General features: G+C 38.5%; 2 protein-coding genes and 1 long non-coding RNA gene across 8 annotated transcripts in view; 1 reads left to right on the top strand and 2 right to left on the bottom strand.

Moving 5' to 3' along the window:
* The window catches only part of LOC130548871 (uncharacterized), a 28341-nt gene extending 20035 nt beyond the window's left edge, over nt 1-8306 (bottom strand). Inside the window, exons 1-3 of one of the 3 annotated variants that reach the window (XR_008962098.1) lie at nt 8086-8306; nt 7320-7415; nt 4051-4161 (exon numbers count right to left, since the gene is read on the bottom strand). This is a non-coding gene — a long non-coding RNA (uncharacterized LOC130548871). Of the gene's footprint in view, nt 1-4050; nt 4162-6937; nt 6989-7319; nt 7499-8085 lie in introns of those variants that run through there. The other 2 variants (XR_008962096.1, XR_008962097.1) reach the window with 2 other exon arrangements.
* rgmd (RGM domain family, member D) lies at nt 1328-15453 on the top strand. The gene is made up of 5 exons (XM_057325902.1): nt 1328-1450; nt 6670-6707; nt 7455-7603; nt 9118-9629; nt 11041-15453. The coding sequence occupies exons 1-5, from the start codon at nt 1400-1402 to the stop codon at nt 11722-11724; spliced, it is 1434 nt and encodes a 477-aa protein (XP_057181885.1). The 5' UTR covers nt 1328-1399; the 3' UTR covers nt 11725-15453.
* Nucleotides 15454-16027: 574 nt separating this feature from the next.
* celf5a (cugbp, Elav-like family member 5a) overlaps nt 16028-22471 on the bottom strand; it is a 173623-nt gene continuing 167179 nt past the window's right edge. Inside the window, exons 11-12 of one of the 4 annotated variants that reach the window (XM_057325900.1) lie at nt 21291-21456; nt 16028-21096 (exon numbers count right to left, since the gene is read on the bottom strand). In XM_057325900.1, coding sequence (XP_057181883.1) covers nt 21329-21456 — 128 coding nt within the window. In that variant the 3' untranslated portion in view covers nt 16028-21096; nt 21291-21328. The remainder of the gene's footprint in view (nt 21097-21290; nt 21457-22471) is intronic. The other 3 variants (XM_057325898.1, XM_057325901.1, XM_057325899.1) reach the window with 3 other exon arrangements.

The following is a 22471-nucleotide window of genomic DNA, read 5'->3' as shown; positions in this document are numbered from 1 at the left end:
GCTTTCACCGGTGGCCTTTTTCTCATTCAGAGGGATATGGAAAAAATGCGAAGAACATCGAGTGAGAGATTACGTGGCTCCTGGTGGCTTCGCTGTCTAGTTACGTCCCAAATCCGGTGCCATGCTGCTGTAGCGTAGACCCTATTGTCTTCAGAAAATATGCTTGTTATGTCTTATAACGTGATTAAAATATCACGCATCATATTTGGTCAATGAACTTATTAATGGCTAAGCGTGCAAGAACGATCGTGTGATCGCAAGCGTGCTCGTGAGACCCTGATACAGAGGATTACTTGTTGAAATAGCAATGGATCAAGTCAAAGACAACACTGGCTTGATTTGTAATCACTGCCATTTGAAATGAATGGCCCGGGCAGCTGTCTATTTGAACAGCTGCTTGCACAAAAATATTCGACAGAAACAAAGAAGAATTTGCACGCTCGAAAAACCTTGAAGGGTTTCCAAAGTTTGAGGGGTGTGCAGTTTTACTATGGGTATAGTACAGTTATATATACAGTATATATATATACTGTATGTATGTATAGCGAGAGAGAGAGAGAGAGAGAGAGAGAGAGTAGTTTTTCTAAACAGTTATAATTTGTTAAGTGCAGCACATTGGAGGTGGTAGATACTTTAAAATCTTATAAAGTAATTATAATTTTAAAGTTATAACATTTAAATTTGAATTTAAATTGTTAAAATAGATGTATTATATAATACAATAATACTTTTAAAAATTCATATTTTACTTAAATTCACATATTTTTTATTTTAATATATTTCATAAATATGTATTATTATTATTTTTATTTAAAAGATGTAAAATTTTGGAACAACAGAGATTTTATACAATGGACAAAGTTGCAAATTTGCCTTGCATTTGGTACTTAATTATTATACAGTATTTTATGTCAATATATATCATTTTATATCATGGTTTATTGAATTGAATTGAATTAAATGTAATGCAGATTGACACTTCTAAATTTGTCTTTTGTTAATGTGACCTAAGTATCCGATCACTTTCGTGGGCCTTACCGAAGACTGCACAGTGTAACTGACCACAAGAGAATATGGGACACTAGCCAAAGACGACACATGTTGTCAAAGCCTCTGAATGTGTATAAATGTCGGTGTGTGTGTGTACTGTATATGTTCGAGTGCATGTTACTGTGTTTCTTGGGCTTTTTTCCCCCACCCGCCCTTCCCCGATATGTAGGAATTAGAGAACATCGCCTAACTACAAACCGGCCCTAATCAAAGTGCCGATTCTTTAAAAAGACAGCTGTTGTCATGTGCTTTAATTCACAGCTATCTCCCTATCTCCCAAGCAAAGCTGGACACAGTTGTCTGGTAGAGTCGGCTGGGGAACAGGGGTTAACAGACTTCTTTCAGTCAAATGGTGTTGTGCGCGTCTATTTCACATGCACATGAGTCACAAAAATCAGAGGTAAGTTCCATTTCATCTTTCTGTCGTTGGGTTTGAGTCTAGCAATGCCATTACTTATGTAACTTAATACTGACTGTCAATGTGAACACTGGCTTGGTAAAAAGTACTAAAGTAAAGCTGGTTTGCATGGTGCCGCAGTTGCAGGAATGACATTTCTTTATCATGTATACCTGACTTTCTCGAAACAGAAACAACTATTTGAATGCAGCAGATACAGTAAATGGTTATTTTTGTAGAGTACTCAAAATGAATGTCACAAAATTAATAATTTGTAGAGGGATGATTTACAATTTAACGGTTTTCTGTGGGGTAAGTGTGTCATTTGGATAAACTTAAATCAGTATGAATTGGTATGTGGAAATGGCAATTTAAAAATGCTGCTGAAGCTCTTAAATGTAATAAAAACATTCTTGGTTTTACATATTATGTATGGATCTGCAAAACAAATTCAAGAAATTCAAGGATATATTCCAAAATAAACCTTTTTTTCAATGTCTAGTGGTGGTGGTATACAGTTTTAGGTCTCTGAAAAGCGATGTGTCCATTCTGAAGCTTGAGAACATATCTTAGCGAAGAACCGAAGGAGGAGCCCAACAGCTACCCAATGATGATGCTGGAACTTTATCTAAAATTAAAAACAGCGAACATTGGAAAACACCTAAAAATGTTTCAAAAGATATAACAGCGAGTTTGGGTCAATATGGGTTAAGTAACGATCTGTAGCGTAGAGTATATTGTGTTCTCATGTCTTGAGCTCCAGGCTGGACCTGGCGGTCTGGGAGTGGGAGTTACGTTTGATTCCACAGATTTATTTGGTCATAGAATGCTCCCACAGCTGAGCGGTTTGAAATGAGAGTCTGAGCAGGTGTTGTGGGAGGGAGAGAGAGACAAAAAAAGAGCGCGAGAACTTTAGGAGTTTCCGTAGCTTTCCTCCTGCATTTTTCTATTCTGACATCAGCTATTACGCAGTATACTTGAGCCAAAAAAAAATTGAAAACACTGTTTCTCTGGACTGTTGTTAGCTGAAATGTCAATTCAAGGTCCAATGTATATTTTTTGGAGGGTCTATTGAAAGAAATGCAATATAATATCCATAACTTTGTCTTCAGAGTTGTATAAAGACCTTACATTATGTTTTTATTACCTTAGAATGAGCGATTTCTATCTACATACTGTACACCGCCGGTCCCCTTGCATGCAATTCGCCATGTTGTTTCTACAGTAACCCTAAAGAGACAAACTTCTTTATGGAGCGCGTTTCGTAAATATGATATCTCCTTCGGCAAAGAAGCGAAAACATGATGACATCTTTGTCCTGTGTCAGTCTCCTTAGTGCTTTGAAAGGGAGGGGTGGAGGGAGCCGTTGGTTGTAATTTGCAAGCTCACCACTAGATGCCGCTAAAATTTCCACATTGCTCCTTTAATTTCATTATTCTAACTTATTGTAGTTATTCTAACATTGTAGCTCAAATGAGTAGTTATTTCTTTATTCTCATGCTGTTAAATAACTCTTCGATGATGTTGTAGATTTCCTATTAGCTTTGGACAGTAGTAAACCGTGGCTGCCATCCATAACTTTTTTGGATAAAAATAAATAATCGGTAAAAAACAAAAATCGGTAATAGGCAAGTACAAAAAGCATTGTCTCCTTCCCCTTACGTCGATTTACAACGCAAAGTGTATCATAATGATTTATAAGTTGTGCTGTTAGATACAGTTTCGCAGGAAATGTCAGTTGACATCATTTGACTTTGCATCCCACGTAGAGATAAGTAAGTAAAATAACTTGAAATGTTATTTTTCATACTGTATACATATATGCACATATATGTTTCAAACAGAGATGCCGCTACAGAGACAAAAGTTACAGATTGCAGCTTTATTTGGAAACCTTAAGTTTAACAACAAATTCAGATCCATCTATTGGCAGCTATGCATGGAAGCAGCTAAAAACCGATCCTTGTTTAAGCTTAACCTGTCTTAGCGAAGAGATCTAAGGCGTCTTCTCTTTCTGCCTTTGTTTACTTCCACTATCTTTCTTCACCAAGCTGAGAAGACCCCATGACCCTGAATCTAAGGTTACTTGTGTGTTTATCTTTTTAAAAAAGACAGAGCTTGACACTATGTCAACAGCATCTCCTGAGTAGAAGGAAACGATTCGAAGTGGGGAGTGAGGAAAAAAGGGCATTTGTGTTTGCAATCGAATTACTGCCATAGCACCTAAAATGAGATGTTTTCTGTATTTTCAGTCTATTAAAAACCAACAATATCACTATACAGAAATTCTCTACAGGAATGGAAAACACAAGTCTTTTTTCCAACGCAATTAAAAGTGCCTAAAGCTCCGTCATTATAAACTAATACATGACTACTCTCAGGGAGAAAGCAAGCCACTCAGGGCCTACAAAGACCTTCTCTTTTCCCACCCCCCAGAATACGGTCGGGCATCAATCAAGGCGGTTAAGTGGGATCCTTGAACAGAGATACAATCAGTGGCAGCCTCTTATAGGCACACACTTCTGTCTGTGTTATCTATGGTAATTGCTGCGAGCACCAAGTCTGTCCTTCACAAATGCACTACTGAGAAAAGTTATATTTACCTCTGTGGGGCGCATTTTAAGTCCTAATTTTTCACATCAGCTGCCATGACACAAGACTCTGCAATGCAGAAGATAGCAGGACTGTTGGTTCTCTGATGGTGGGTGGCAGATCTGTTCAGATAAAGACATCAGACTATGCTAAGTGCACATCATAAAATGCAATAAAGCTTAAAATTGTGCATAATTAGAAGTAATAGAAAAATTTGGTTGGTTGAAAAAGGGAGTTTATCCAAAAATGAAAATTCTGTCATCATTTACTCACCCTCTTGTCATTTCAAATCTCTGCGGAACACAAAAGAAGATATTTTGTAATGTTGGTAATCTAACAACGTGGTACCTAGTCACTTCTATTGTATAGACACAAAACAAATGCACCGCAATTGTCCGGTTACCAACATTCTTCAAAATATCGACTTTTGTGTTCTGCAGAAGAAGGAAAGTCATACAGGTGTAAATGAAAAAAATAAATTCATTTTTACACTTTAATGGCAGTGTGTCCAATAAAAGTCAACTTTGCAAAATCCCACTCCCCATACAGCCACTGTATAGTAAACATTAAATATGTTTAAAAATATTATTATTGCACCACCTTATTCTCAATTTGTGCGTACAGACAATTTAAAACCCGATGCTGGCAACTAACAGCGTACGGCATGGTTAGGTCACAGTGTTAGCAACTATTGCTGCGCCCGCTGGGTCGCCAATTGACGTCCAATGTAAAAACTGTGCCCTGAGGCGAAATCAGTTTAGAACCCATCGGTCCATACCAAAATGTGATGGGCCTAATAACAAAAACAAGCAGCACGGTGTGGCGCTGCTCCCACAAAGTGAGCACCTTAATGAGAACCATATGGAAACGGCCAGACATACAGTCAGTGGAAACCCAATCCCTCTTCCTCTTTTTCTTCCCTCTCCTTCTGTCACCTCTCTGCCTTTCACTCTTTATCGAATTTATTGCGCAAATAAAACTTCAGTCCATTGTTTTCTTAAAGCTAAAGTGTGGATTAGATTCAATGTTAAAATACAGTATATTGCAAATGCAAAATTCAGAGTGGAAAAAAAAACACTTCGCCCAAAACTCAAGCCAATGATTAGGTCAATGTTGTTATGTTTGGCCCTCTCAGAACATTTAAATACAAATACATAATTAAACATACAAACAGCCGTTTGTGGATTGTTTTCCCTAAAACGTTTTTGTTTGAGCATTCGACCAGGCCAACACAACAGAATTGGCTAAAGCAACGGAGTGAAATTGGGGCGGGGCTCTCTGTTTGGTGACAAATGGCAGACAAGGAAAGTGTGAGACCTTTATTTTTCAAATTCCATTTGGCGATGCTAGCGCCACAAAAACATCACACTTCAGTTTTTTCTTAGTTTAGTTCTGTGCTTTTAGCAAGTGACCCTCTTCTCCTTTCTTCCCAATACTTCATTTTACTCTCCATCTGAAAACGTAGCCTACGATTTCTCCAGCTCTCGAATGGAGACTCTCACTGGCCTGGCATTCAGTCCAGCCATGAAGCGGATGGCTAATTTTACCAGACTGACCTCATTCAGCTATTGTACAAGAACAAGTGACTCAGTGTCAGGAAAAATGTGCAGGCTTATCCTTCCTTTTTCCGTTCTTTTCTCCTTCCCCCTTCACCTGATTCATCTCTCTAATTCAGCTCTCTAATTGACTCGCTCCCTTCTTGTCTTGAGTGAAAGAATATGTATATTCGCTGGGTCATGCAATGTAATATGCTCACAAACGTAAGGTAAAGAAAGGGCCCTTTCTCCGCCCATCGGCCTTGTCAAGCTGTCAGCTGGCATGAGATGCTTGTAAGGGGTTCACTGATCCATCCACCTGAGTAAATGAGATATTTGGTTCGGAAGCCAAGCCAGATTCTGAATGATGCCTCTGTAGTATCAATACTTCTATAGGCCTGAGGCTTGTAGCCATAACTTTATGGGTGCCAAGTAGTTTTTGGTGAATTATAACACAGATATTCTTGTGTTGCAGAATGAAACGCAGTTATAAGTCAAACTTCAAGTAATAAATCAATCTGTGATAATATAATAATACATATCTTACATATAGACGGTTTCAGCAGCAAAAACATAAACGAACGTTATGTGGCTCAAACTTAACTTCCGGTAGACCTCTGCAAAGAATCTATAACTATTGAGTAGTTTTAATTTAATTATATACAATTAATATACAATAAAATAGACATGTATTAAAATAAGTGGTTATATTATAACCAAACACAGACCAGAAGTTAGCTTCGGGCCAGGCATGTGCGTCCGATGAAACAGTCTATACAACAGCCACAGTATTTTTTAACACGTGAGACTTCATAAATTACAAGTTTGTTAAAAACAATATGCATGATAAAGAAAGTGAAGTTAGTCCAAAATTGAAGACTTACAAATAATTTATTGGCAGACACCATTTGATTTGAAATTTTGTATGTAATGATATTTTGTGTCCATGATATTTGCACAAGGATGACTTGTTAAAGTGTCCAAATACTTTTTAGAGTCACTTCACAATGTTCTGTTGTAGGCCTAATGTACGAATAAATATACTATTAACTGAAATATCAAAATTTGTGTTTCATGTTTTGTTTTTACTCTTAGGTGACAGGCTCAATGGATCCTCAAAATCAATTCCAAAGGTGAGCTGATAACCACTATACACGTCTTTCTTAAAGCTTGTTGGTGTACAGCATTTGCTGTTTTAATAACCATATATGTCTATACTAACATGATCAAACTGTAAACAAACCTAAAGTAGTTCACCAAACATATTAACCTAGAAGGAAAGGGTTTAGAGTACTGAAGCCCATAAAACTAACCACTCAAACTGAGCTTTTATTTGATTTATGAGCATTTCTTTCATACTTACTGCATATCAAAACGGGGTCTGCAGACTGTGCAAAATGTTTTCCCCCCATACCTTTACTTCTTCACCACTTCATGGCACTTTTTCATTTAAGAGTTAATTTTATGTACAGTACATATATGTAAATGTAAACAAAAGAAACCGCAAAATAGCCCATTTAAGTAAAACTAACATAATCACAATAATTCTTAATATTGTTATGATCTTCTTATTCAAATAAATCTCAAAATAAATGTGTTTGTTTATAATACACACAGTTTACGTCAACTCTCCATAGTTTCCACTAGGCATACCCTTAGCGCAAAACAAATCCTACTGGAAGGCTATAGACAGCACAGTTATATGACCGTTTATTGTTTCACGTGCATATTTCTGCACTACTCACAAAAGACGTGACTGAGCACATTCGTGCAACAGGGCTGTCGAGCACAGGCTCCTCCCACGCGATGCTTTTCAGCAGCTTTCCTTTGAATGACAGCGGCTGGGGAAGGGAATGAAAAAGTTGTGTGATTTCTCGCAGCCTCAACGCCGATGAGCAGCAGTTGGAGAACTTCAATCTAACTGAATGGATTGGCATGGGGAGAAGCAGCACTCTCAACCCGGCTAAGCGGCGGCTCTGGGACTGGATTTGTCTTTTAGTGCTTTCTATGTCCTTGCTACTCCGATCAGGTAAATAATGTCTTCATCTAATAACCGCTCTTTGTACGCATGCTTGCATCCCGGAGCGCTTGGGAAAACTTTCCTGCGTAACGTAACGTTGCTTTTGGAGAACTAGTTAAACTTTTAAGAAAAATATCTACTTTGCATTCCTAAGGGTAAAAGACGTCGATTATTATAATGCGAACGTTATTTCGTACGCATTTTATTTCAGTTGGGCAGGCCAAAGTCAACGCCATACTGAGTGAACGACGCCTCACTAGAGTTGCGCTGCTAACTCGCTAACTTTAGCAGATCAACCCCCTCCGTGTTTACGAAAACATTCACACTAAACGTTTGCTCAGGGTTAACACAACTTCAAAACAAACCTCCTCAATTGAGTTTACTCTGGTACACGTTCACAATTTACTCAACTTTTTACGTCAATAATAGTTCAGTCAGATTTGTTGTTTATCAGTTGGACAAAACTTTCGCTAACTTTGCTAGCTAGTTACCATGTCGTTGTTCGTTGCGGTTTACTTCGAAAGCCGTGGTTGTGTTAAAAAGGCTAAACTTCTCTATTCTTCGCAAAAATAAGCGAAACGTTATTAAATGTCGTTTCTCGTTACTCGCGCGCTGCAGACGCCTACGCCACTCTGAAAAACACGCGCAGGGGGTTTGTGTAGTTGCAGGAGCGCGCGAGTGTCATTTTATTGAAAGCGATGTAACACACGGTTGTATCCTGATTTTTAAACGAAGCGTTGTTTAGACATTTCATGGTCGCTTAAGGAATTAAGGTGTTGCAAATACGCACAAAATAATCTTTATTTTTTTCCCGGTTATGTTTGTACAGTGCGAATGGGTTGTTAACGCGTTTATATGGAAAACTATGGATATTTAAAATACGATGTGTTGAACTTGCCAGGCTTATATTGAAATAGGGTTTGCACAATTTTTATTTAGCCTAATGCTCTTACTGTAACAACTTGTTTAAAAATTGCTTTGTGCGTCGTATTACATTTGTATATTATAACAGATGAGCATAAAAATCCCGTTTTTTTTGTGGTGGAATTTCTCTATATTTACTTGTAAAACTACATTACATCATGTTTGTTATTGTTGGGTCGATATTTAAACCATGTTAAAGTCAACATATAAAATGTTAGTGCAAAAAACAAATAGAGCTTGTCTGTCAAAGCACAGTCAGAACACAGAGTACAGTAAACATAATCAACTTTTATTTTCTCACCTTTGTTACATGTGTTTATTACGGTTTATTGTAAACAAAACATTTCCTTGCTTTAGAATAGGATTAGAAATGTTTTTCTCACTTTCCTCCATGTTAGCAGTGTTATGCAACTTATGTCAACATGACAAAAAAATTATAACATTCGTGTAGCTGTTAAAGAGGTAGAGTTTACCTAGAGATCATCATCAGTGGCAAAGAACTTAAACTCCATCCCACCCACCACCAAAAATCAATTCCCCACAGTTTAACATGCAACGTTACATAATTTAGTTCTTACATTTGTTTTTATTCTCAACAGCGTGCTGCCAAACATGCCGTATTCAGCGTTGTAATGCAGAGTACGTGGCCTCATTTTCACCCTCCGGTGGCCTGCAAGAGGAGCTGCTTCCAGATGTGGACTACTGCACGGCACTGAGGGCCTACTCCTTGTGTACCCGTCGGACTGCTCGCGGCTGCAGAGGGGACCTGGTCTACCACTCCGCTGTATTCCGCATCAAAGAGCTCTTTGCACAGCATAACTGCTCCAGCGACGGCCCGACATCGTCGGCCAAAGCACCCAGCACTTCTAGACCGCCCGTGGTGGACGTCTGTAATTATGAAAGTCGGGTGCTTGCATCGGGCCCAGCGGCCCAGCAGAAAAAGTACGGACATTGTGGATTATTCGGGGATCCACACTTGCGGACATTTCGGGATGAGTTTCAGACGTGTAGGGTGGAGGGGGCTTGGCCACTCATCCACAACCGATATCTTTCGGTTCAAGTTACAAATGTGCCGGTCATTGAAGGGTCAAGTGCTACGGCAACCAACAAGGTTAGTTGTATGATTTGCATTTTGGGGTAAGGGTGACTTGGTTTTGAGTTTGGAAATGTCAGGCACTAGGGCCTGGCCTACTGGTTTCATTGGAGATCTGAGGTGGATACTCTCATCGATACAATTTTATAAAATTTATTGATGAGATTTGGAAAAAAGTTGTGAAAACCTGAAATCGCTGCGAAGTGGTGGTCAGTGTTTATCTAAGAAGTCACAACTTTAATAATAAAAATGTGGAAATGTGATCAAGAATACGATATATTGACAAATCATTTCGTCAATTTTTTTAATCATCTACCAACAGCGAATATTTAATTTAATATGTGCAAAAAAAAACACAGACTCTCTTTTGATCTCTTTGACTTCTATATAGTCAGCTTCATTTACCACAAACATCCATTAAAAATTCTGAAATACATGTAAATGGAACATGTTCTGTGTCCCCACACACAGTCAAAGAAAACTAAACCAAAAGCATGAATGAGGCAGACAGTTAGCCCAAACAATGATGTCATTTGAGGGACATTTTTCTCCTGTTGAAGGAAGTGGATTTAGACCGTTGAACCATGGGTACAATGCAGGTCCAAAAGAGAAGAATAGAGCCCCCAGATGCTGTTGTTCTTAAGTTTTTGAACAACCATAAGGTATTTGGGTAACATGATAGAAGGGAATGTGATTAGAATATAATAATTCTTGATTAAAAAAAACAGCAACATTTTGAGCACCAGTTTACACGAATAAGAAATGGCTTAAATGTTTTTCAAAAATAGTTGAACACTTTCTTAGATCTCGGTGAAATATATTGCACTGAATATCCTTGACTTGGTTATAGATTAGATACCAGCAGGCCTCAAGGTGTCTCCTCTTGGTTTCCCACAGTTCTTCTACTGCCATCATGTGGCGAGTTCTGTTATTTGCTCTGATCCACCACCAGCAGTTCTGTTAAAAGGATAGTTCACCCTAAAATGAAAATTCCTACATCGTTTACTCATCCTCAAATCACTCCAGTCCACAAAATAAGATATTTTAAAGAATATTGGTAACTGACCCCCATTGACTTCCATAGTATGAACACAAAACCACCGAGACATTTCTCAAAATATCTTCTTTTGTGTTTCACAGAAAAAAAGAATCATATCAAGGTTTTAAATGATATTAGAATGAATAAATCATGACAGATTTTTTTTTGGGGGGATAAACTATTCCTTTAAGTTCTTAAACAGTTTACCCTTCGTATTTGGTTTCATTTATGTGTTTGGCCTTTACAACATTTCACAGACAAGGACACGACTGGTTGAAATGAAAACCCGCCCAAACAAAAACAACCCTGACAGTATCTAGATAACTGACAACAATTGACTGTATTGCTGAGAGCAATCACTTAACCGTTCCCATTTGATCTCCTCTGTAGATAACGGTCATCTTCAAGTCCTACCATGACTGCACCGAGCAGAAGGTTTACCAGGCCACCACAGAGGACCTGCCTTCAGCATTCCAGGATGGCACGCGCAGCGGTGGTAAAGGAGACAGTCTGTGGATCGTAGAGGGAAGCGGAGGTCTCGGCATCCGGCAGGTGAAGATCCACGCTCGATACCTGGGCACGTCCATCATCGTTCGCCAAGTGGGCCGCTACCTGACTTTCGCTATCCGCATGCCCGAGGACTTAGCGGAGGAAAACGGCGGCCTGCAGCTGTGCCTGCATGGCTGTCCTCGCAGCGAGGTCATCAAGGCCCACGTGCTCAACCGCCAACAGAGTCTCCGTCCGCCACGACTTACGGGGGGCTGGTTTGGCGATGGCGCCGAGCTGCAGCCGGGCCTCTCGGCGCATGTGGACATGCTAGAACGCGCCACTACAAAGTGCAGAGAGATGCTGCAGGTAGAGGACGTTTATTTCCAATCGTGCGTGTTTGATCTTCTCACGACGGGCGATCCGGAGTTCTCCATGGCTGCTTACGGCGCCCTGGAGGATCTGAAGGCACTTCCACCCAGCACTCTGAAACAGAGCTCACCCAGGACTCCGCACATTTTTAACACGGGAACAGTAGTTACACCATCTGTTTATGCAGCTTTGCTGCTGCTTTTGCTGTTGAATTGAAAGCGCTGGTCGAGGCGACCCTCGAAAACACTTTTGGAAATCGACCTTGTTCAAGTTTCACAATTAGATTGATTTAAAACTATACGCCAGTAAGAAAAACTGAAACCGGCACTTAAGTGCTAAGTGAAAATAGACCCCGAATCCTTGTTCTGCCATTTAAACACGTGTTTATCCTTTGGAGCGGGATAACGGCGAAACACTCCAGGCTTTCTGAATGTGAAATCAACAGTGGCCCTCTAATCTGGAAAAGATGAAGGCAGCTAATCTGCATATCCTTTAGATGATCACAGATTCAAGTCTCACCAGAGAGGAGACCTGTGATAAGGACATGAAGCTTCTATTGAAAAGTATTAAGAGACAGTGAGAGGTGGCCTAGGGCGCACCGTGATGCGCATCTTCCAGAATCACACGAGTTTAGTTGCACTTCACAAGCGTGGAAGGTTATTGAAAATACATGATATGTTCACGGGATCCAACAACTACTGGAAATGCTACCTATCCATATACTTTTAGGGTTGCCAACATCCATAAACAAAGCTACAAATGTACAGTCACGTCAACCAGACACAAACTGACCTCCTCAAGCTGCTCTGCTTATTATGGTTCAAAGAAAACAAAACAAATTCTTTATATAATAATATATTGAAAGAGTGTATATATGTTTTATAATGTGTACATTCACCTGTGTATAGATGAAAATGTTTTAAATTGGACGTTTTGAAGCGGTTTCACCTAGCTAGATATTTTTTTAGTTTGTAAAACGTAACTAATATGTGATGCATTGTATAATCTGTTTTCCATATTAAAAAAAGAGTTGTGACAGTATGTGGTCTTATTTATGTCATACGTTTCGTGACCAAACAAGTTTTGGTTCCCATGTTGTTTCAGAAAGGTTTGTTTTGGTAACAAAATGGGTCCTAAAACAATCTCATTTGGTTCCAAAAAAATGAATTAAAAACAATTGGGAACCTGATGCTTTTTTTTTGCATATAGTTTCTTCTACAGTTTAGCCCTTTAGTCATTATACAAAATTATTAAAATCACACAGTAACCATTTAAAAAGGTTTAAGCATAAACAGTAAGTTGCCTTATTGATCGTTTTGCTGAATGTAAACAACACTGGTGCACTTCTAGTTTTTAGTTTCTTAATAATTTCACATATAAGTATAAAATGTTATTTTAACATAGATTCAGTTCCAAATGTTATGTTAGTTATATTTTGTTCTAACATTTGTGTAGGGTAGTGTAGTGCTTCCCGACCGGTGTTGTTTACATCTTGCAAAATGGTCTGTAGGCAGCGCTTTCGTTTTTTTTCCCCTAGACTGAGCTCAACCATTTGGCCAGTGAACGAAAGCAATTGATATTTGTCCATCAACTGCTTAAAGTGGTCCATATGTCGGCGTGTGCGAATAGTATACCGCCCGACGACATCTACAAACCTTTTTACACGTTTCCACGGTCCGCAATAAGGATCTTTCAGGCCTCGGGTGAAAACCGGGCTGAAATGACAGGGTCGTGTGACGGAGATTAAAACGTCGCCAGTTTAACCACATTCATCATGCTAAACTAAGCGTTTTCCAGCGCTGCCCTTCTCTTGTACTTCGCACCTCTCGGCACTCCATCACTCTCATGTTTTAATGGCGCCCAATGCGAGAAAGAACAAGTCTGGCTGTCAGAAATCATCTTGTACAGGCTGCGGTAGCACAGGCCTGTAGTTAACATGCTGACAGCTACAGTGTATGATCTTATACTTCAGCATAGTGCGTTTTTATTGCGTTTTTACAACGTATTTTATGCATCTTGTCTCGCTTTTTTCATGCTTTCTCTATGAAGCTTTTTCATATTTATAAATAATATAGAGCTGCTCTGTTTAAGGCATGTCATGAGGTACATAAAGAAACGACAATCCACTTTGTTCTTTGCTCACTTTGATCTAATAAACAAGGACAATTATTGAGCTAATGAATTAAAGGAAAGACTCTAGAGTGATTAATATTCACACCGGGAAATGAACGTGACATTAATAGGATAGCGGGTAAGATAAATAGACAGAACGGGAGATGTCTACACCTTGATTGATAAATTGGTAGATGGATGGCTCTCTTAAACAGCTGTGTTTAAGCACCATTAACATTTACAGTCTCACCGAATACTGTAAGCATTTTTCTTCGGGCAAAAACCACAGAAAATGTCCTGTTTGTGATGCCTTTTTATGGTGTCATTGCTGTCTTTAGTATTTTAGTATTCGTTTATTCACTATTTTATTCTACACTTCACTTCATCTGGAAAAGAAAGGACTGACTGGAGAAAATTCTATAAACGTGGTACAGGTACTGCAAACCTCCCCATCTCTAGTCTCAAGTCTCCAATGCTTCAAACGCATTGCGCTGTGCTCAGGTTCTACTCTGTATATGTGTTAATACGTCTGTGCTATAGAACTTTTTAACAAATGGCCCCTCTACACCTCCAAGCCTGGAAAAACCAAGCCTGAAAATTAGGCATCTATATCATAAATCTTGGCAAGTTATGATAATTTGCAATTCACTCCCTCATCAAAGGCAATATTACCCTAATTTATTATCTTCCCGCGTGTGCGGCGCTCGGAGGCCGTGGAGATAAGAGTCTATCAGGAGGAGGATTGATTTTCATTAACAGATTGTAATAAAGATGAACTGCTAGGACTGCGCGCTGACCAAGAGCCACACTTTATTGTAATTGGGCCAATTTATTTCATGAGCCACTGCCTCCACTTTTTAGGCTCGCCCCATTCCTCTCTCTCCCCCCTCTCTCTCTCTTCCTCTGTTCATTACTGTAATGTTTCAACCACATCCTCATTTTTTCTTCATATTTCAGCTGCCGGTCAAACTGTATATTCAACATTTCATGAATCCACCTGCAGATGTGTCCACACAGCATAGACTATCTAATCATTTCATTGTTAGGAATCATTGACATCCATCTCTGTCTGTCTGTCTGTCTGTCTATCTATCTATCAGATTTATCTCTCTGTCAACTGTCTGTCCAATTTATCTGTCACTCTATCTGTCTATCTGTTACTCTATCTGTCTGTCTATCTATCCGTATGTCTATCTATCTATCGATCCAGTTTATCGGTCTGTCTATATATCTATCTGTGTTTCTGTCCAATTTATCTGTCTGTCTGTCTACCTGTCCGTCTATCCGGTTTGTCTGTCTGTCTGTCTATCTTTCCATCTGTCTATCCATCTATCGATCCAATTTGTCTGTCTAATTTATCTGTCTGTCTGTCTACCTGTCCATCTATCCGGTTTGTCTGTCTATCTATCGATCCAGTTTATTTGTCTGTCTGTCTATATATCTATCTGTCTCTCGCTCTCGTTCTGTTTGTCTGTCTACCTGTCCGTCTATCCGGTTTGTCTGTCTTTCTATCTATCTCTCTGTCTGTCTGTCTAATTTATCTGTCTGTCTATATATCTATCTGTCTGTCTGTCTGTCTGTCTGTCTCTCTCTCTCTATATATATATCTGTCTGTCTATCTATCTATCTCTCTGTCTGTCTATCTATCTATCTATCTCTCTTGTCTTTCTATCTATCTATCTATCTATCTATCTATCTATCTATCTATCTATCTATCTATCTATCTATCTATCTATCTATCTATCTATCTATCTATCTATCTATCTATCTATCTATCTATCTATCTATCTATCTATCTATCTATCTATCTATCTATCTATCTATCTCACTTTCTCTTGCTTTCTCTCTCTATCTGTCTGTCTGTNTGACCAACTTTATGGAGATGCAGATTTCATTTTCCAACAGGACTTGGCACCTGCACACAGTGCCAAAGCTACCAGTACCTGGTTTAAGGACCATCCATCCATCCATCCATCCATCCATCCATCCATCCATCCATCTATCTATCTATGTCTGTCTATCTCACTTTCTCTTGCTTTCTCTCTCTATCTGTCTGTCTGTCTACCTGTCCATCTGTCTATCCGATTTATGTCTATGTTATGTTACTCTAAAGTGTCTGATTGGTGTAATATGCAGTGACATTCTTGACCTTTAATTTAATATATGACTAATCTATTTTTAGTGATTTTGTGCAATATATTTTTAGGTTTGGGGAAGATGAATTGAGACCTGATGTTCTTTTCTGCAACAAATGCAAAAATTGATTGGATGGGTAAGAAAGCTTTCAAAAGAGGTTCTAAGCGTTCAAAAGATACCATTTCTAGTTTGTCTCAATACTGGTCCCACCTGTGGATTTGCGGGGTGGCAAAGTTTAAGAGGTTAAACAAAGTATGTTGGTGTAAGGACCAGGGCAAATACACTGCATATTAAATTTAAAATTTTATTGTAAAATTGAAAAAAAGAGAGAGAAAGAGAGAAGCCCATTAAGCATTTCTTTTCGATGCATACATTTTTCGAAACATAACCAATAAATAGGCGATTCATAAACAGATTGTAGTCATAAATAAATAAAATAAATTAATGTTAATAAATTAATTGGTTGAGTAGGTATAACAGTAAAACAATGTAAGCAGCAAGTATTCGAGAAATGTCAACAGGATGTTTGGTTTTTCAGGCAATTATCTCAGATATATCTTCTCTGTCTCTAAAAAGAAAGAAAGAAAAACAAAGCACTGTCCGTTTCTGTTCGTGCAGCACCAATCGTATCGCGAGGATCGATGGCGCATCGATCACAAGGTGCACTCTTGGAAAATATCAAAAGAAAACAAACATTAACAAGAAACCAAAATCAACTGTAAACAGCATTGTCTCATCCAGGCTTTAAGATCGGCGCAGTGAGTGCCTGGCTCTCCCACTGCGCATTTCACACAGCAAAAATCAATAATCTCGATATATATTTCCTTACGCTTTGTGCTGAGAAAACCAGAACTTTAACATGATCTTTATAAAGCGAAAACCCAACCCTCCCCGCCCGCCCACCGACAACACCCCCATAGAATCTGAGAAATGTTCCTGTGCGGCTGCTCCCTAATATACAGATTTCATTTCTATAATAAGCTACTTTCCTTAGCATACAAACCATAGTTAAAGAATCATATTGTTAATATGAGTACCTTTATAAGACTTTAAACCCCCAAAGCTTCCCCCCGATGAGCATGCTCATAGATCAAAGTTCAGCATGAAGATTTAAAAAAACTAAATAGAAATGCTTTGAATAGAATAAATGAATAAATGGTCGGAACACAGGTATGAAATGCTGGTGGTGTAGTTTCTTCAGAAGTACCTGTAGTGCAATACCTTGGTTTCTTGTGTAAATGCAATTTGTAACGTCGACATGTCACCTTATTTTTTTTCTCACAAATCTAGCCACGTTTTTCATTTGACATGCCTTTCCAATCTTCTTTTTTCTGTAATGATATCATCCTTCAAACTTATTAAACTTCAGGCACTAGTTGCCGTTTTTAATTTGCATTACACTTGCTTTTACATGCAGGCCAAACTTAATTTGATTTTAATAATTCACATCTGGCATGGAGAGATTCTCGAAGAAGGCCCCGCAACGTGAGGTTATTAGACCGCGGACGCCCGAAGGCTGCATGTCTGTATGTCACAGCCTTCTGATATGCCACCACAGGACAGGAGAGGGGAAGAAATGAAATGGAGAGGGTTCTCCAGAAAAGGCCAATATAACCTGCGAATCGACGGCGATCCATTTCAGCGCGACCTGAGGGCGAAAAAATGCCGCTCGTCGACGTTAATGTTTCTCGACAAAACCTGTTGACACCAGCGAGATTAAACATTTAACATACAGATATATTTTTAGGTAAGACAAACAGGTCAAATACCCACAGTGGAAATCAAACGAGGTCAAAATATGTGCTTTTCTGTCCCAGCTAGAGTCTAGAGCTCTGTTTATCTGTGAATTCTGCGAGAACTCTATTTTTATGTGTTTCTGTGTCGTATACTAGTTTTGGCATATCTACGAAGGCAGTGCGTTATCGAGAAGTTGGCGAACGACAAGCGTAGCGTAGCGACAGCATGGGTGCAAACGCAACATTTCGAAAAACTCGAATGAGAAATGCATAGGAATAAACCTTTAAACCTGAACCAGGAACGCTGTGCATGTTACCTCACCGCTCCTCCTACAGTATTTCGATCAGGGGTGTAAATTACTGAGATAATTCATTTTTACTTTGATGTACTACTAAAATACTGGTGCGTATTCTCAATAGCATTTCTAATAGAAAAAAATCATACTTCCTTCTCCGGAGGAAGGAAGTAAAAATCATACTTCCTTTGATGGTCTAAACTTAATTTAGACCATCAAAGTACATATCGCTGATGTCCTTCTGAAACCACGTATCTCCATATCTCCATAAATCAATATTATTAGTCATCGTTTAAGTGTGTCACCGGGATTTGCAAATACCTAGCCAATAGAAAGTATTAAAAAGTGCTTGTCAACTTTTCAACAACACAGTATTTAATCATTTAAAAAGTACTGTGTTTTTCCATTTCCTGAAAAACAGCGAATTTGGACATCCGAGGTTTCCGAAGGACAGCGGAGATATTTAACTTGCCATTGTTATGTAAATCATTGTTAAGAAATAGACTTTATTTTGACTGGCTAACTGAGCTAACAAACCAAATCAGACACTTCAAATTTGACTTCATTTTAAAACAGCCAATGAAATCCATTTCAAGGTCAAACGTAAGCGTGAATGAAGCCGAACACGACAGTGAACATAAAACTATAAACTATGTTCAAATGTCAAAATCCACATGAAACTAAAATGGACTATTTACTTTGTTAGCGCACATTAGTAGTTTTGCGGTGAACAATGCAACCAGATTCAATTAAAAAAGTCTTGTTCAATATTTAGTTTCACTCAGAAATACATCATGATATTGAAATCGGTCTTCTTTCAAAGTCACGAAAAGTTTTGATGAAACTTGTTTACTTTTTACTGCTAATTACGCTTTTAACGAAATGTAAAAACGTTTTCAAATCTCTTAAATATGTTTTGTGGCGAACAATTTAACCATATTTGACAAAAAAAAGTTTCAATCAAGCATAATTTCTGGGTTCACACTGACTTTAACATACTTTAAGGTAGGCTTTGATTTTAGATTAATGTTACCTGGTGTGTCAAAGAGTCTTTCAAAGTCACAGAAAATGGGTTGCAACAGTTACTTCTTACAAGTTCAATAAAATACAACTTTTTTTACTTGTTTTAGCTAGCTTCTTTGAATTTCAGTTGCATAAAACGTGGCGCAGTGCCCAAACTTCAACTCAAGTATAATTCCTCAGTACTTTTGACACCCCTGATACTGTTTATAGTTAAGATTCCCGTCAGCCTCGCTCGCGTTAGCATTCCGCTATATTTGTGGCTTGTCTGTGAGAAAACCAACAGCTGTGGTTAAGTACACCATAATGTCAGACTCAGTGGCTTTTTTATTGATGGATCAGTTTGCTCCAAATGTAAACCCCCATGGCTGCTATTTGCAAGCTGTTGGTAAGCTGTTAAACAGTCTGCTCATTAGGCTTTCGAAGACAGTTAGCGTCTTGCTAATCCATACCAGCCTGAGATGCGTATTCTTAGAAATATAAGTCATTTGTGGATTCCACGTTCTTTGACGTACATTCGAGTCGAGGGGAAGTTACGATCATTCCACGGCATTTTACCTTAAAATAATTTATTAGCGAAATAAGTGAGAAAAACGTCAATTTGTCATTGGTTGTGCATGTTTCTGAGGCAAACTTAAAATCGTTATAATTATTTTGCAAGATGGTCCCTGTAAAATTGTGATGTGCTTCAGACGTTTTGGCCCTTCTGTAGAGTTCCTTGTAAGCCACTACATCGGGGCGTTTTTGTGGGCTGTAAATAACCTTATCAAGGTTTAAGGCTTGGCATCTATAACTGCTTGGTCTATTTAGCAATGTGCTTTATCAGTTGATATCGAGCATTTGGCACCAACCGGCATGTTCATAGTAGATTGCTGCGTTTAGATGCGATGTAAGTCGAGTACGTTGAAAGATGTTTTCTGAAATGAATGATAAGAAAAGCTCTGATGTTCACTTGTATGGTAGAAATGGGCGATGGTGCTCAAAAATAAAATGAACAACTGTAATACTCTTTAGATCCGATTGAGGGCACTAAGAGCATTAAAGCGTTAAAAATAATAAATATCAGTAAATATTTCCCATCCTGTCAAAAAACAAACATTACCAGTGATTTTTGTTCTTTTTTAACCTGTGCATTGGCTACAGCTGTTATATTAGTTTGCACCTAAGCCACCGGTACTTGATAAGTGAGGCTTTCCTCAGATAAATGCATTAGCTTATGCGTACTGAATACCTACCCGAGTTTTTGCTGAACCAGCAATACTTTTGCACATGCATATATACGTATAGTTTTATTCAGCATTTGTTTGTGTGGAATGTGGGCCTATTTCTGATATCTGAGCAACCTCGGAGTAAAAATTAAGGATGGACAGTTAAAACCCCCACCCGCCCCACCCTGGCATCCCCTTTATTTTTAATGGATGAAAAAATGGCTGAACATGCTCCTAACACTCTCCAATCCACATATTCTACTCCACTAAAATAGTATAGCTTTTAAAATCTTTTTTTCTTCTTTTTTTTGTCTATTTTCTTTAAATATTCTGAAACCCAGTAGCTATAAATGTAAAAGGAAAAGAACTCAAAATCCCTTTCCTCCGACCTGAAGCGAATATTTTATGCTTTTTTTCTTTAAACTTACATTGTTAGTAGTAGTTTGTAGTATTAGTAGATAATAATAATAATAATAATAATAATACCATATATTTCTGTTGAGGAATAAAAATGTTTGGTCCTTTGGTCCCTTGGGGGGTGAAAGCGTTTCACCGAGGGTACAGAAACCTCGGTGACCACAGAAAGTCCTTCGTTTGCTGAAAGACACGATGACAGAAGAAAGGAAAGAGGAAAAAAGACAGAGAGAAAGTCCACTAGTGGGAAAGAAGAGCTTTTGTTCCACTGCATTTTTCCTTGGTCTTCAAGTTTAACCCTCATTTGTCCAGTGTGATAAAAGCCGTACGCGCCTCTTCCTTTAAATAACGTATGCGTGTGTAATATGTAGATAGAAATCAAAGTTGTTCTCGCTCGGTTTTCTTTTCGTTTGTTTCTTGACTAACGGTTCGAGGCTCAGCGAGAGAGGACGTGTCGAGTTCTCCGTCTTTCGAGAAATCTTCCTCGCCGTTCGTGCGCTGTGCCGACTGTGGTTTTTTTAGTCCACGGGTGCCTGTTCGCCCGCAAATCTCCTCCGTACTGAACTTCTCAGTAAAATAAATGCTGATATGTCTTCAAAAAAATCTGTTCGTTGTTTGTTTTTAAAGAAAAAGTTAAATTCCTTTCCAGATTTCACTCTTCAAATCCTATGAAAGAAAACAATGATATAACTCACAGCAGCATCATTTTGTTCATTGTTAGTCAACAGCATTCCTTTGCATTTTATTTAAGATCCTTTTGCAATTCTACCTAATAAATCATTAAATGTGAAAGACCTACAGCTCCATTATCATAGCATGCATTTGCAATGTAAATCATTACTGGCACCAAGAAACTGTACCTGTGCTGTTGCTGGGAGTCTGTGTAGGTCGGGCCCTGTCAGTATGGGCGGCTCGCGTCCTTCGGTCTCTTCAACTGAACTTTCAATCTCTTCATGCCGATCTGAAAGCCGTTCATGGCCTGGATCGCAGCCTGCGCGCTCGCTGGGTTGTCGAAGCTCACGAAACCTGCGAGGAACCAGAAGAACGTTACAGACACGGTTGAGGCTATTCAGGTCCATTTTAAAATTTATTTTATTCAGTTGTACAAAAGTAAAGTTTATTGTGTTGCTGCTTACAATTTCTAAAGAGTGTGAAGACAAAAGTAACTATTTTTTGCAAATATTGATAATTTATTATTTGGATAGTTATAAACAAATAAACCTCACATGCGTCCTGGTGTGACAACAAAAACGTAGATAAAAATAACAATGAATATAAATCGAATAATCGAATAAATATAAATGAATAAAAAAATATTAATAATTTAAAAGAATATAAAATTGACAGTTTTTTTCAATTTTTTTGCTGTCACACCATAGGAACGGTTTGTTTGTTAATAAGTAATTAATTTAATTTATATTTATATATTGCTTTTCACAATTTTGCATTGTTGCAAAGCAGCTTACTGTAGTAAAAATATAATTATGAAAACCAAATAAAAACATATGATATAAAATATATTAAAAGTAATATAAATCATATTAGAATTCTACATAGCATTATTTATAAAAATTATATTTATGCAACTCACAATGTGTTTTATTAGTATATATTATTTAGTCCATGTGCTTCCTGGGAATCAAACCAATGACCTTGACATTGTTAGCACCGTTTAAGCTACACGAACATCTGTCAAAAAAGCGAAATCACTACAAGTGCGACTGTGTGGAATTCATACGTTATGAGCATATATAAGCCACCGGCAGTATAGAACAGGGACAAATCGCCCCATAGGACACCGAAACGGGGCCACCCACAGCACGCGACACCCCCAGCTTCCTGTTCAAACCCATCACCTTCTAAAAGTCACTGACCAAAAACGCTGCCCTGAAGTGTAGATCCGGCAACTGGATGCACTTTTCCTGGCATTACGAGTGTCAGGAACCAGCTGGGAACCGCATGCGCTTTCTTTGGTCATCGGCCACCTGGGAGCACAAGCCTAGGTGCCTAACTGTGCCCGCAGCTGCCCCATTTTCACACT

The sequence above is a fragment of the Triplophysa rosa genome, linkage group LG25, assembly GCF_024868665.1.
Source record: "Triplophysa rosa linkage group LG25, Trosa_1v2, whole genome shotgun sequence".
Lineage (NCBI taxonomy): Eukaryota > Metazoa > Chordata > Actinopteri > Cypriniformes > Nemacheilidae > Triplophysa > Triplophysa rosa.
The sequence above is the reverse complement of the archived record's forward strand: the minus strand, read 5'-3'. Positions and strand labels throughout refer to the sequence as shown.